Here is a 15,017-nt window from a genome sequence, read left to right as displayed (position 1 = left end):
GGCAGGAAATTGAGAATGATGAGGAAAAGTGGCCTGAGTCTGGATGTTATTTCGATTGCTGTACCTTGTGTGCATTATTTGGCTTTCCTCTGTTGAAACCGACAATAACAACCTGCGCAGATGATTAAATTTGCCACCAAGAAGGAAACAGGAAACGCCAGGGCAGACTTGGCAGTGCAGCCCGTCCGAGCCGCTCTGTTCACACTGCAGTGCATCGCCTGCACCAGTGCCTCCAAAACACCTAACCAAATTGTATTTCTGTCCTGGCCGGCGCCATCTAAGTGATCTGTCCTAGTCAGTGTGAGTAAAGACCTGACTGAGTCTGACTGCTGTGTGCGTGTTTGCTCTGCGTGTGTGTGTGGAAGTGGAGCTGGTTGTTAAATGACTGAGGACACACGTGAATCATTCACACGCGTGCTAATGAATAATGAAGTCCCAGCATTCATTCCGCGTAACATTGGTGTATTATAGCAAGGAATCATTCAGAGGGCTGTTTTAGTGTGATATGAACCTACATGCCCAGCAATGGCATTATGATTGATTGATTAGATGTAAAAGGACACATTTAGCATGTTCATTGCGCAATACAGTCGAATTTGTCTCGTCTACTAAATTGAAGAGAGCAGAGCAGGCTTTCTTTGGATGTTAAAGAGACTCTACTTCAACACCCTCGTTTCACTCAGTGTGCACAACAGTGCGGCAGCGAGGGGAAACAGAAGTGCATCAATGTAGGGGTTTTAAAAACTTTAAAATTGAAAGATTAAGTCATTGCATGCCAGGCATCTACAGTATATGTTCTTTCACGGTCTAAAGTTTTGCGTGTGTTTGTGTTTGTGTCCCTGCAGCCCAGGCAGACGGTGCTGACAGCAGCCGGCAGCATCGGTCAGGCCAGCGGGGACCTCCTGCGCCAGATTGGAGAAAACGAGACAGACGAGTGTTTCCAGGTGAGGTTGAGCTCCTTCCATGTGTCATCATCAGGCTGTTTTTTTTATCCAGCAAACTACACTGCCAGCACTTAGTGTTTAGCTCATCAGAATCACACTGTAATTAGGCCAACAAAAATCATTTAACCATATAATTTGCTAGGAATTCATTCTACAATGTTTTAGTTGTTAAGCGTTTGATACAGCTTATCAGCTAATGGTAGAGTTTAGCGTTTTAATAACATTTGAGTGGAGCCGCTGCTTTTTCTTGAACAGATTCACACACTGATGGATGTTGGTAAGCGGACACAATATTACATTTCTAGCTCACGATGAGATGGTGCTTAAATGTCAAATTATGGCAAAATTAATCTTTACGGCCCCCGTCTGCTCTTTAAGCTCAAACAAGCAGCGGGAGACGAGCTGAGCTCCCTCACTGCCCGTCTGAGAGCTTCATCATCCGTCTCATTTGAAGACGGCAATAGTCCTCCATCAGCACATTTGTGAATGACTTAAAAAAGGGGGAAGAGGGTGGATGGATGTTGCCGACTGGACAGATTGTAAGATTGTGCGTTTCCTCCTTTTCTTGCTTGGCCGTTGTGCAGGACGTGCTGATGAATCTGGCCAAAGCCGTGGCCAACGCAGCCGCCATGCTGGTGCTGAAGGCCAAGAACGTGGCCCAGGTCGCCGAGGACACAGTGCTTCAGAACCGGGTCATCACCGCAGCCACCCAGTGCGCCCTGTCCACCTCCCAGCTGGTGGCCTGTGCCAAGGTACGCTCACTTAGATCTAGCTTGTGTCAATAAGGGCCTTTAGTCCTTAAACATCAATGCTTTTATAATGTATTGTTTCTTGCCAGTGTTTAGTTTAAAATCACCTCACCACACACCAAGACGACCCTCAGACTTGCACCTCCGGAATTGAACAACTTGCATGCGTCTCATTATGTTAAGCTGCCCCAGTCTGCCTTTACTAAACAAAACTTCACTCTCCTCACATTCGTTTTTGCACAATTTCACGCCGTCGTCTTTCTTTGTCACACACTGACTTTAGGTTTTTTATCACTGTCTCTCTTGCTGGCTCCTGGCTTCATCAGGAGTTGTTTTTCTCCCATTTGTCACCTTCTTCTTCACTCTTGTCTATCTTCCTTTCAGGTGGTGAGTCCCACCATCAGTTCCCCGGTTTGCCAGGAGCAGTTAATCGAAGCCGGGAAGCTGGTGGATCGATCGGTGGAGAGCTGCGTCCAGGCCTGCCTCTCGGCTACAGAGGACGGGGAGCTCCTCAAACAGGTCAGCTGGGGACAGAGGACTATTGCTGTAAGAAAAGAAGTACTGAAAATGAACAAACCTGTCTCCTGTGTGTGTTGTGTTGAAGGTGAGCGCAGCAGCGAGCGTGGTGGGTCAATCTCTGGCTGATCTCCTTCAGCATGTCCGTCAGTACACGGCGAGGGGGGAGCCCATCGGCCGCTACGACCAGGCCACAGACACCATCATGACAGTCACAGAGAGCATCTTCAGCTCCATGGGAGACGCTGGTGAGTCCTAAGGAGAGACGGTGGAAGATGAAGTGAAAGTTTAAAAAAAAAAAAGGCCGTAGTTTGTACTGTTTTGGTTGAGTCGAGCTTGTTGAAGTTCATGGTTCTTTGCCCTTAATAAATCCTCCTGCAGGGCGTCCCAGTATCCTCCTTATCATAAACAAAGACGGAGAATTTCACTTGCATAGAGCGTATTGTTCTGCTCTTTGTGTCAAACTGTGAACCTGAGCCATCAATCCTGGCAGGTCCACAGAGAAATGCTGACGGCCATGTTACAAAGTCTGACAGCACAGAAGTTTGGACAGCAAGAGATGCAGTGAGGAGAGAAAGTCCTGACCCCGCCCGTCCGACTGGCCCCAGATAGACGAGCTGAAATGCTGTTTGCACTGAGGCTTGAACACATGCAGCCAGTTTGAGAACAGCTCCTTTGAACCGGGTGTCAGATACGTGAGGTTATGTCACATTTGGCAGCAAGGTGCAAAAATGAAATGTGAGGGAGGAAAGAAAGGAAAGGCAAATCGCTGTGTAGTCGAGCGATGGCAGATCAGCTGATATAGACACATGAATTATAGAAGGTCCATGCCAGACACGTTTTGTGGTTTGCCAAGTCTGCCCCTAACAGCACATAGGCACCTATCCCAATGTACATCATTAGAGCAGTTCAAGGAGTAATTTTCAAAGGGAATAACAGATTTATATTCTACACCATGACCACATCCAGGTGCTTTTCCTTTCCTGTATTCATAGTTTCATGTATGGATCACGACCAATTAGGGAGAGGACTTATTACTTTCTCCCTCAATGCAACACACTTTGCCTATACGTGATGTTGCTGATGGCTGTTTCGTAGCTGCTATTGTTCCTTACTGCTTTTTTTGTTTAGATAACAATAAAAGTGTAGGAAATGTTAAGTTATGAGTTTTCCATAAATTGCAGTGTTTTACAGATAGGGTTATGACTCCTAATTTGCATAAATGGTAATCCAGCATGAACTCGAGGTTTGAGTGTCTTTTTACTCCAGATTGTTCCATCATAGTTTACTTGGCAAGATTCATTCCAACAAACTTTATTTATAGATATTTTATTGTTGTGACTCCATTAACACACATTCGTACACTTTCTCTCCTCCTTTTCCTCTTGTTCACCCCATCTCTCTCTCTCCCTCCCTCCCTCCCTCCCTCATCCTCTTAGGCGAGATGGTTCGCCAGGCACGGGTGCTGGCCCAGGCGACCTCTGACCTTGTAAATGCCATGAGGTCTGATGCTGAGGCTGAGGTGGATGTGGACAACTCCAAGAAGCTGCTGGCAGCTGCTAAATTGCTGGCTGATGCCACAGCGAGGATGGTTGAGGCAGCAAAGGTCAGCAGCTTGCAAACGTATACTGTTGATTATTTCTGGGCATTATTACTGCTGAAGCCATAAATGACTTATTGTAAATGGAGGAGCCTGAACGGATGTGCTGCTGCAAAGCGGCTTTATTACGTAATGTATCGAGGAAAACGTTCACCCAAAGAGTTTTAATCAAATCGTTGGCATTTCTTACTCTGATGCCTCAATTAACATCCAAAGGGCTGATTTAAAATACAAACAAGGCGACCTTTACTGTTTTCACAGAGGGAATTTAAGCTGAGCGTGTGTGTGTGTGTGTGTGTGTGTGTGTGTGTGTGTGTGTGTGTGTGTGTGTGTGTGTGTGTGTGTGTGTGTGTGTGTGTGTGTGTGTGTGTGTGTGTGTGTGTGTGTGTGTGTGTGTGTCTTAATGTTATATTTTCATTTTGCTTATCTTAAAATTGAGGTCGATGATATCACCCAAAAACCAATTGAGATTATGTTGCTCCATTGATTTTGGATGATCGAATCGATGCCTGCCGACAAACAGGGCCAGTTGCTGGTTGATGAATCGCCCCAGAACATCAACACTTGACTTGATGATGTCAGGTGACATTTTTGTGAGCTAATTAGCTGACACCAAATTAATGACCCACTTTATGTGGTTTGTATGATTTTTTATATTCTGGATATTCCATCCAGGCCTCTCAGCTCAAAATATATCAAATATATTCAAATCTTTAAATCACTGTGGCTGCTTCAGTATCCTGGGTGTTTGTCTCCTATAACCCTATATTAGACCTAATAGATACCTGAACACATCATAGGCTGGAATTTGGGCTCTACTTTGCCTTCAAATTGAGTATCAGATTATGGGTCATTTTTATAAAAACATTAAACCTCAAGACTCAAGTGCAGTAAGTCTTGGGATAAAAGGACGTTATATTCTTCTCCCCAGACTCTCTTTTATTGATCTCATGTCTACATCTTATATCTTCAGTATTGTCTGTGTACCGGATGTCAGACTGATATTAATCGCTCTCCCCTCCTGTGTCATGGATAAATGAAGCCCTCCATCTGGTTAGCAGTGGTTGTTGCCAGAATCTTTGTCTGTCAATGGAAGCTGCAGCCTTAGATCACCGTTGCCTTGGTTACTTTGATGGGCTCGTGTCCTTAAGTTTTCAAAATGTACGCTTTGCTGTTGTATGTAATGATTATGTGACAGAAATAAAGAGTCTGAAAGCAGGAATATAATCAGAGAAATCCTTAAGAGAAAGGGAGATTAATTCAAATTAAATTCAGAACATAATAAGTAAAAATAGCATTTTGATGGCCAATTAAAAGCCGACTGAAGCAGATATAGTTAGTTAGGATTCTTACATATGTTCACTGAGCTTGCCTCTTATGATTTTGGTAAGGTTGTTCCACTATTTAGGAGGATCAGCAGTGGAGAATTTCTTTTGCATTTGTGTCATCCGTCTATCAGCATCGTAATGATGATGATGATGATAGAACATAAAACACGGTGTCTAACATTTTAAAAGTTTGTTTTCAGTTCCCTTCCTCTGCATATGCCTTGTTAATTACGGCAAAACACGACCTGTAGTGGGCTCAAGCAGCAGTGGGTTAAGCATTACCTTAATGAAATGTATTTTTAGTGTACACACACGTGCACACACACATGCTGTGCAGCTGCAGGTGAAGCGATCAAGTCCCCAGTCAATTAACTTAATGGGAACAGGTTTGGCATATCTCTCTAGCAGTAGGTGGCACCGAGGTGTTAGGTGTCATTGGTCTGAGCACACAGAGGTAATGGACAGATATACAAACAGACTGCAGACAGACGGATGCAAATGTAAAGATCTGAAGCATCTGGACACATTTAGCCATCAACAGTTATACAACAGAGGAGCTGCAGCTGAGCTTGATTGCTTCATTTTCAATTCATTGATATTCTAGGTTTGTGTGTGTGTGTGCTGATTGTACTCGTGTACTTCCTGCTGCTTCTCATTAAATGTGTGTGATGTGTGTGTAAACGTGGGTGCAAATGCTTTCCAAAGAATAAGCAATGCGAGAAATCACCATGAAATCACTGAAAGCTCCATCACAGCGTGGTTGGATCAGTGGATTTGAGCTTTTTCACACCACGGTGCCAGCTATTTGTTCCCTGCTGCTCAACTGTCACATGTATGCTGATCTCTTATGTGTGTGGGTGTGTGCGTGTGTGCTTTCTCAGGGCGCGGCGGCCTACCCAGAGAACGAGGATCAGCAGCAGAGACTGAGGGAGGCTGCTGAGGGTCTACGTGTGGCCACCAATGCTGCGGCTCAGAACGCCATTAAGAAGAAACTGATAAACAGACTGGAGGTCGGTGACGTCGGCGTGATGTTTTCCTGGATTCTCTTGGGTTGAGCTAGTGAGAGTAATCCGAAATATCACCCAGAATACCATTCTGTATTTTATAATACAACAGTGGAGGAAGATCAGCAAATATTAGGTGTCGGCTCAGTAGACTCTAAATATCCGATTTTCGCACAGGTTTTGGTTTGTTGTCCAAACATGACAAAGGTTCTTATCTCATAAACCGGGAATTTAAAGGTTTTGGATTGATTCCCCGCTGAGTTGTTTGGCTCACATCACTTAGAATGAGACCAAGCACTTAAAACGATATTTGTTTTTATGAATCTCACCGGCTTTGCTGTGCAGGATACAAGCTGCTCGCTCTGTTTATCACATTTTATTACCTGTACTGTTGCAAAATGCTGAAGCAGACGTTGCCATTTAGTATGGCAGGTGGCTACTTGGGAGGCCCCAACCTATGAGGGCCTGTCTTTGCCCAGGGCTCCCAAATCACCATTTGACTTTAATTTATTATTAGTACTGCTAGTGAAACTGTTTATAATGTGTTGTGTACATGTTTCCTTCTGTGCACTCCACAGTAGAGAGTCAAACCCTTCTGCAGCAATAGCGAGCGTGTGGCTGTAAATTGACTCTTGGGATTGGGACTGACAGAGGCGCCAGAAGTGTGTTTTTCACATGCATTGTTGTGTGTGTGTTAATATTTCTCAGAATGCTGCCAAGCAAGCTGCAGCTGCAGCCACACAGACCATCGCTGCTGCTCAAAATGCTGCAGCCTCCAACAAGAACACTGCTGCCCACCAGCAACTGGTGCAGAGCTGTAAGGTGAGACTGAACACACACTTTAATTTATTCATGTCCCTACAATGTTATTGCCTTATGTTCAGCTGGCTCATGTATTGTGGACATTTATAAAGCGATTGGTGACCTCTGGGTGTTTGTTTTCATGCGTGTATGTGCGTGTGTGTGTGTGTGTGTGTGTGTGTCTGTTTAGGCAGTGGCAGATCACATCCCACAGCTCGTCCAGGGGGTGCGTGGCAGTCAGGCCAAGCCGGAGGACCTCAGTGCTCAGCTCGCCCTCATTATCGCCAGCCAGAACTTCCTACAGGTGCAGCACACACTTTCACGCTCACTGTTCATACGGCTTAATCGCGTTTTCGTTCGCTAGCGTACCTTGAAATGTGACTGATAGGAAAAAGGACGACTCAAACTTTGCGTCCCCATACTGGAATTGGGCAGCTCCCGTCCTACATCGGGAACCAGGCTGAAAGGACTATTAATAGTGTTTCTTCCATGCAGGGACTTGTCAGATGTAGGCCTGTGACCTCTTTCAGGCGTGATCAGACAGTTAAAGAAGAAGCACTGTTGTGGTGGGATTTAGTGTTTCGGGCCTCAAGTGGGATCCCATAGCTGTTGCATAGCGTAGAGTGTGGAGTCTCCTCAAATACCAGATCACTCAAAATTCCACCACAAAAGTTAACCCTTGCTTGATGGGCTGTCCTGGCCTGAATTTCATCACCAGTAGCAACGAAGGGGTTCCGATCTGACTAGTTTGTCATAATAGTTCTTTGAAAGTAGTACATTTTTGTAATTTCTGTATTTCTTCTCCACTACACCCTGTAGCCTGGTAGTAAGATGGTGACATCAGCCAAGTCGTCTGTGCCCACCGTGACGGACCAGGCTGCAGCCATGCAACTGGGTCAGTGTGCCAAGAACCTGGCCACCTGCCTGGCGGAGCTCCGGACGTCTGCACAGAAGGTAGAGACTCGCAGGGCAGCAATCACACAAAGTCATTTTACATGCAAGAACCATGAGCTCACTGTGAGATATTCCGATAATTCAAGTGTGTGTGTGTGTGTGTCTGTGTGTGTGCTCCACCTATAGGCTCACGAAGCCTGCGGCCCCATGGAGATCGACTCTGCACTCACTGCGATCCAGACGCTGAGAAGTGAGCTGCAAGACGCCAAGCTGGCTGCTGTTAACGGCCAACTGAAACCGCTACCGGGAGAATCAGTATGTGATATTCTAAAGAGCTCTGAACATCTGCTGCACTGAGCTATTCAGTCAAGCCTAGAATCCTCCCCTAAGCAGAAAGTGACTGCATTGATTTACTCAGCCCCATTTATGTTGTTTTTAATCTTTTAAGTACGTTTCCCCTCTTTTTCATCTGCTGCAGCTGGAGAAATGTGCTCAGGACCTGGGAAGCACTTCCAAGTCGGTGGGATCCTCCATGGCTCAGCTGCTAACGTGTGCCGCACAAGGAAATGAACACTACACAGGTTTGTTCACGCAACCAGCAGAACTTAAGATTTAGAGTCAATTCGAATTCGGTTATTGCTGTGCACATTTATTTTCATTTAGATTTAAGTCGTGATTGCTTTATAGTATAAATTCCTCCTCCTTGCTCCTCCGGTCTGCGGACTAAAATATGTGCTTTGATGTTTGTTTTGTAGCTACAGAGATATAAAATAATCTCATTATATAGTTTTTCTTTGACCTTGTAGTTCAGAATGCTTTAGAAATATGGACGCTCTCCGTGTGTGCTGGGTTCTTGGCAACCTCCAGGTGTGAATGAGTGCAACCTTCCCTGAACAAAAAAGGCAGAAAAGTAAAAGCAGTTTCAAGGTCGTCAAAACAAGCAATATAAAAGTTTCAGTTCTGTTCACGGTTTAATCAGACACACGTTGTCTTCACATTAGATTTTTCCATGCACATGTTTTGCATTTTCATGAAGCATGAAGTTATTTGTCCATATCGCAGTAGGATGTCTTTACATATTAGCAATATGTATACATTTTTGACACATCTTTGCGCTCTCTCTCTATCTCTCTCTCTCTGTCTCTCTTTGTCTCTCCCCTCTCCCTCTCCTAGGAATAGCAGCCAGAGAAACGGCTCAGGCCCTGAAGACGCTGGCCCAGGCGGCCCGAGGCGTCGCTGCTTCCACCACCGACCCCAATGCGGCCGCTGCCATGCTGGACTCGGCTCGAGACGTGATGGAGGGCTCCGCGCTCCTCATCGACGAGGCCAAGCAGGCGTTGATCTCGCCCGGAGATACGGAGAGTCAGCAGAGGCTGGCACAGGTGAGGGCGGGGGCAGGGTGGGGTGGGGTGATGTGGTGTTAGGGTTGCTGGGGTTTTTGTTCACACTGTCATTCACCCCTCTGCTTTGTCTAGGCTTGTATGTATTTTTAGGTTTATTTGTATAGTTTATTTTTGCTTTAAGTGTCATTACTTTTAAAACACTATGCATTACTGTATCCGGTGTATTGTTAAGATTAAGGCCACATTTAGTTTACTCAATTAATTGGGTTTCAGAATGAGGATCAGGGTCTGTCTAAAGAGTTGTGCATTATTTTGGAGAGTATTTAGAGCCATCTGTTGCTCAGTATACTGTATTAATCAGCTTTGTGTGACATGAAAGTGAACAATACAGCAAGAAATTCATATATTCAGACATTGTAGTCTGTCTAACTATGTAGACTTGACCATCCAAAATTGGTGTGATGTAACCGTAATGCAAAAAAACAAGACACATTCCAGAATGATGACATCATTTATTCTGCACCGCTTCACTACTCGTTAGTACCTGGAATGAAGGTGTCCAGCTGGAATTTGACAATGTTGTGTATTTGCGCCCTCTAACCCAGACTCCTGCTGACCGACCTGCTCTGTGTTTCAGGTGGCCAAGGCCGTGTCACACTCCCTGAATAACTGTGTCAACTGTCTACCCGGTCAGAAAGACGTGGACTTGGCTCTTAAGAGCATCGGGGAGGCCAGCAAGAAACTGCTGATTGAAACGGTGAATGACCAGTAATGATGATTTTCATGCTGATGGCTGCACAGCAGACGTGCAGCTACAGTAAACACAGGCTCAGAGGGGGAAGACTGTTTGAGGATACCACGCAGTTGTTCATTTGTGTTCCCACACATCATGGAAAGTGGCACAATTTTAGTGGTTTTATATTCTCACTCTTTGATTAAATGATATTGATGCACATTCTAGTTGATCACCTGATGTGACTGAAGGATGTGATATCTGGAGTTTTATATCATTTGTGTCACTGTGATATTTTGTATAGATTCTTTCTCTTGGTATTTGAGAACAGCTCTCAGCTCGGACAAGTAGGAAATATTGACAATGTGGTCAGACACAATCTGAAATAATCGAACCACAATCCTGAAATGATGCTCAAGTATAGATTCTTCTCCACTTGTGGCGTATTGTTCGACATCAGTGGCGTAACGGATGTTTATTTTCTGGAACTTATCCTCTTCTGTCCAGGTCCCTCCAGCCTCCAAGTCATTCCAGGAGGCCCAGAGTGAGCTGAACCAAACAGCAGCAGACCTGAACCAGTCAGCAGGCGATGTGGTCTATGCCTCCCGGGGCTCCAGCAGCCAGCTGGCAGTGGCCTCTGGGAAATTTGGTGAAGACTTTGATGAGTTCCTCGATGCCGGCATTGAAATGGCAGGACACACTCAGGTATGAGGTGTGGTGCATCTAACAGGAGCATTCTCATGTGTCAAACAAAATGTGTAGTTGAAGAGTTAAACTGATCATTTCCTCCCTTGTTCTGTGTCAGAAAAAGGACGACCAGATGCAGGTGATCGGGAACCTGAAGAACATCTCCATGGCCTCCAGCAAGCTGCTGCTGGCTGCAAAGTCTCTCTCTGTAGATCCTGGAGCAGCAAACGCCAAGAACCTGCTATCAGCTGCTGCAAGGTGCCACACATTGATCCATGCTTTTATGTGTGAATTGAACTCGAAACCTGAATTGAGAAAGAACCTGATTGGACTAAACTGCCGCAGTAATATCCTGGCTTGTATGAATGGAAACACATTTTTTATTGCGTATCAACATTAACGTGTTTGCTAATTACCCCATATGTGGTTTGTGTCTTTGTTTCAGAGCCGTGACCGACAGCATCAACCAGCTGATCACGCTGTGCACTCAGCAGGCTCCCGGTCAGAAGGAGTGCGACAACGCTCTGAGAGAGTTGGAGGTAAACGGTCGGAATGCTTAACCGCCTTTTAATAGAACCTGCACTTACATCATCAAAGGATTCTTTCTCACATGAACAAATTGATGAAGATGAAGGGCAGAGACTCGTCTTACTGAATACAACTGCACAAGTCCAGCATCTTACGATAACAGGAAAGAAAGTCTCGGTGGTGATTTTATGTTCATCCAGTCTAATGTCACTTTGGTAAAAGGTTAAAACCATCTAGTACAGTAATAATTCTGTCAAAATAGATACAATTGGAAAATACTGAGTTTTTCTTCCTCTCCCAGGCTGTCAGAGGAATGCTTGAAAACCCCAACGAGCCAGTCAGTGACCTCTCCTACTTTGACTGCATTGAGAGCGTGATGGAGAACTCCAAGGTAGGCCTAGCGACCAACACACAGAGCACACTGAAGGCTAAGAGGTGTGTGTGTGTACATACGTACGTGTGTGGGTGTGTGTCCTGCGTATCAACTGCAGTGTGACCTGACCCAGGAATGCAACAGCTTGACATCGTGAGCACTCCTCCCTTTCCTCCAGGTGTTGGGAGAGTCCATGGCAGGTATTTCTCAGAACTGCAAGACCGGAGATGTGGGCTCCTTCGGCGAGTGTGTGGGCTCGGCCTCCAAAGCCCTGTGTGGCCTCACTGAAGCTGCGGGACAGGTACGATTCTTCACACCTCAGATGCTGCAAAATGGTTCATGTCACGGTTTTCATTGAAGGAGCAATCTATCTTTGTTTCTAAACTATGTGTGTGTGTGTGATCCACAGGCTTCCTACCTGGTGGGTGTGTCTGATCCCAACAGCCAGGCAGGTCACCAGGGTTTGGTGGATCCTATCCAGTTTGCCAAAGCGAACCAGGCGATCCAGACGGCCTGTCAGAATCTTGTGGACCCAGACAGCAGCCCGTCCCAGGTACTTCAATGTGCATCACAGCTGGATTAAGTGTTGGGAACATGGTCAGAAGGGATGAAATATGATTGATTATTAAGTCAGTACTGAGTTGACCGCCAGCGGTGTGATTGAGCTGTAGACAGTTATTTGCCAGCGGTGGGCGTGTCTGCCAGGTGGGAGTATATACCAGTAAGTGTTGCCATGCTGATTAGAAGTGAGAAAGCCTTTTGGATGAACAGCAAAACGTCTCTGAGCTCTGTTTTCCTGCACAGCGATGGCGTGCAGACTTCCCTTGCAGCTGTTTACCTGGATGACTGAGATGAGATATCGATTCTTTTTTTCCTTTTTACATTTTTCTGACTCCAGGTCCTCTCAGCAGCCACCATAGTTGCAAAGCACACCTCGGCACTGTGCAACGCCTGCCGCCTGGCTTCCTCCAAGACCCTCAACCCGGTTGCCAAGAGACACTTTGTCCAATCTGCCAAGGAGGTGGCCAACAGCACTGCCAACTTGGTCAAAACAATCAAGGTAGGGTTTCTCCTCTAATACTCTGGATTTGGATTTAGTGTTGTCGAGTGTTGCTGTGTTGCTGGGGCTTTTGCACCTTGATCTACTGCCAAAAATATTTTCCATCAAATATCTCTCTGTAATCGTTTGAATTACTGACTCTTGGTTAGAGCTGCACATTAATATTCTGTGTGTGTGTGTGGTTGTCTAGGCTCTGGACGGTGATTTCTCCGAGGAGAACAGGAACAGGTGTCGCGTTGCCACAGCTCCGCTCATCGAGGCTGTGGAAAACCTGACAATATTCGCCTCCAACCCAGAATTTGCCAGCGTCCCAGCTCAGATCAGCAACGAGGTACGACTGGGTGAACATGATTTACCAGATGAATAGTGGCAGAGTAGCAAGGTTTTCTATTTCTACGCTCCGGCTGAGGTTGTTGTATCTGTTTTTACTTTAGGGCTACGCAGCGCAGGAGCCCATCCTCCAATCGGCTGGCTCCATGCTGGACAGCTCCACCCACCTGATCAGGACGGCACGATCGTTAGTTATCAATCCGAAAGATCCGCCCACCTGGTCCATCCTGGCCGGTCATTCTCGTACCGTCTCTGACTCCATCAAGAGTCTCATCACAGCCATACGGTTAGTGAGCCTGAGCGTTTACAAGAAGCTGAAACCAAATTACAAACATAGATTCAGGCCAACTTCTCTCCTTTATGTCATATTTTCTCTTTAAAATGTGATAAAAGTGCTTGCAACTTATTCCACAACCTATTGACGAGCCGTGATGAATAGCCGAGCTTGTCCTCCAACTCCAACGTCCATTCCTTATTTATCTCTTCTTTCACACCTTTGTACACGACCTTGGTCAGAACAAATGGACTGAATTTTAAGGTTGTGTCTGGGCTCAGAACATCTGTACATTAACATTCACACGCAGCCATCCTAGCCTCTTCTGTCTCCGTTCTGATGCTCTCATCTTTGCATTAAATGGATGGGCTCCGGTCCCATAAAATTGAGTCGTTACACACAAAGCAAAGGGTTCTTCTGGTGTGTTAACGCGCTTGAAAGTGATTGTTTAACTAAGTTATTCTGCCCATGTGAACTGTGCCCCAACCCACTCTGCCTTCAGACCTAATTTAGCTGCCGAGCTTGATCTCTTATTTAGAGACTGGAGCCACTTTCCAGCAGATGTGAGCTGAGGCACAATGAGATGAGAGTCTCAGCGGAAATAATGTTTTAGGGAATAAAACGGTATCCTGCAATCTGTCTGTGTTAAGTGTTAAGGATGTTAACATTCGCACTTCAATTCTCTCTTCCTGTGTCCTCGTTTATCATCTCTTGTTTCTTCTCTTATCTTCGTTCACCTGGTTTCCCTCTCTACTTCAACTTTTCTCCTACATTTTTATGATTTTTGGTTGCTCCTCTTTTCCTGTTCTCCTTTTTGTTTTCAGAGACAAGGCCCCAGGCCAGCGAGAGTGCGACTCATCAATTGATAACATCAACAAACGTATCCGGGACATTGAGCAGGCCTCTCTGGCAGCAGTCAGCCAGAACTTGGCCAGCAGGGACGACATCTCACTGGAGGTAAAGCACCATCCCAAAACACGCTGAAATACACTCCGTCTCTGTCTCCATCTGCGTCTCTGCTCCGTTTGTCCTCAGTTGTATTTCTTTATATCAGACTGCTAATGTTTTTCCTCCTCTTCATTTCTACATACCCTTGATGTTTGTCTCTGTCTGCTTATTGAATTATAAATCCCTGAATTATGCCGTGACCTTAGATATGTTAGATTTTAATGCACAACCTGGTCAAAAGCATTATCTGGCACTGGCAGCAATTTTGTTGAATTGTGAAGCTTGTGTTAAAAGCTCAGCCGGTCACGTGGGCTTTAGTTCCATGCTTTTTAGTCGGCTCCAGCTGGCTTATTTGAATAAATCCCTGTCTCTCATAAAGATGCAAAGCAGAAACTGATTTCTTTTTTATTTCTCTCTTCAGGCACTGCAAGAACAGCTGACATCCACTGTGCAGGAAATTGGTCACTTAATTGACCCCATTTCCACGGCTGCCAGGGGCGAAGCTTCCCAACTAGGACATAAGGTATATATAGGGCAGGGAGTTAATTACTCACATCAAATACTAGAACTATGAGAGACTTTGTTCAAAGTTGGTGGAAGTATTGTGGTTTGCCTTAAATTAGGAATAAGACCACCAATGTGTGCTTCATGCAGCCCTGTTGCAATTTACCTGACTTGCCATGCAGAAGTGGGAGGAAATGCATAAACAACGTTTCAAAGGGCTTTAAAAGCTCACACATGGAAGAAACCCTGAGAGGAAATTCAAAGTGACTCTCTAAAATAATTAATTTCTTTATCTTTTGGACGTAAGGAATCAAATTCACAGCAATCGTATTGTTTTGTTCCGTTTACAATGCAAATATACCAGCAGAGCACAGATCAAAGAATATGCCTGGTGTCATTGT

The 15,017-nt window shown here is 45.4% G+C and overlaps 1 protein-coding gene across 1 annotated transcript in view; it reads left to right on the top strand.

Annotated features, from left to right (window-relative positions):
- The window catches only part of LOC143004997 (talin-2), a 73,279-nt gene that overhangs the window by 44,930 nt on the left and 13,332 nt on the right, over positions 1-15,017 (top strand). The window contains exons 18-41 of the mRNA XM_076156223.1: positions 846-944; positions 1,529-1,696; positions 2,078-2,212; positions 2,298-2,457; positions 3,649-3,815; positions 6,019-6,147; positions 6,850-6,963; positions 7,133-7,246; positions 7,762-7,896; positions 8,023-8,151; positions 8,315-8,417; positions 9,010-9,218; positions 9,817-9,936; positions 10,420-10,617; positions 10,718-10,857; positions 11,045-11,138; positions 11,429-11,518; positions 11,679-11,801; positions 11,910-12,053; positions 12,399-12,560; positions 12,751-12,891; positions 12,995-13,176; positions 13,989-14,121; positions 14,534-14,635. Coding sequence (XP_076012338.1) covers positions 846-944; positions 1,529-1,696; positions 2,078-2,212; positions 2,298-2,457; positions 3,649-3,815; positions 6,019-6,147; positions 6,850-6,963; positions 7,133-7,246; positions 7,762-7,896; positions 8,023-8,151; positions 8,315-8,417; positions 9,010-9,218; positions 9,817-9,936; positions 10,420-10,617; positions 10,718-10,857; positions 11,045-11,138; positions 11,429-11,518; positions 11,679-11,801; positions 11,910-12,053; positions 12,399-12,560; positions 12,751-12,891; positions 12,995-13,176; positions 13,989-14,121; positions 14,534-14,635 — 3,291 coding nt within the window. The remainder of the gene's footprint in view (positions 1-845; positions 945-1,528; positions 1,697-2,077; positions 2,213-2,297; positions 2,458-3,648; positions 3,816-6,018; positions 6,148-6,849; positions 6,964-7,132; positions 7,247-7,761; positions 7,897-8,022; positions 8,152-8,314; positions 8,418-9,009; positions 9,219-9,816; positions 9,937-10,419; positions 10,618-10,717; positions 10,858-11,044; positions 11,139-11,428; positions 11,519-11,678; positions 11,802-11,909; positions 12,054-12,398; positions 12,561-12,750; positions 12,892-12,994; positions 13,177-13,988; positions 14,122-14,533; positions 14,636-15,017) is intronic.

Source organism: Genypterus blacodes, unplaced genomic scaffold (assembly GCF_046128005.1).
Source record: "Genypterus blacodes isolate CSIRO-AG114 ecotype Tasmania unplaced genomic scaffold, CSIRO-AGI_Gbla_v1 ptg000067l_1, whole genome shotgun sequence".
Lineage (NCBI taxonomy): Eukaryota > Metazoa > Chordata > Actinopteri > Ophidiiformes > Ophidiidae > Genypterus > Genypterus blacodes.
Note: the sequence above shows the minus strand (reverse complement) of the source record. Positions and strands in the feature narration are given on the sequence as shown.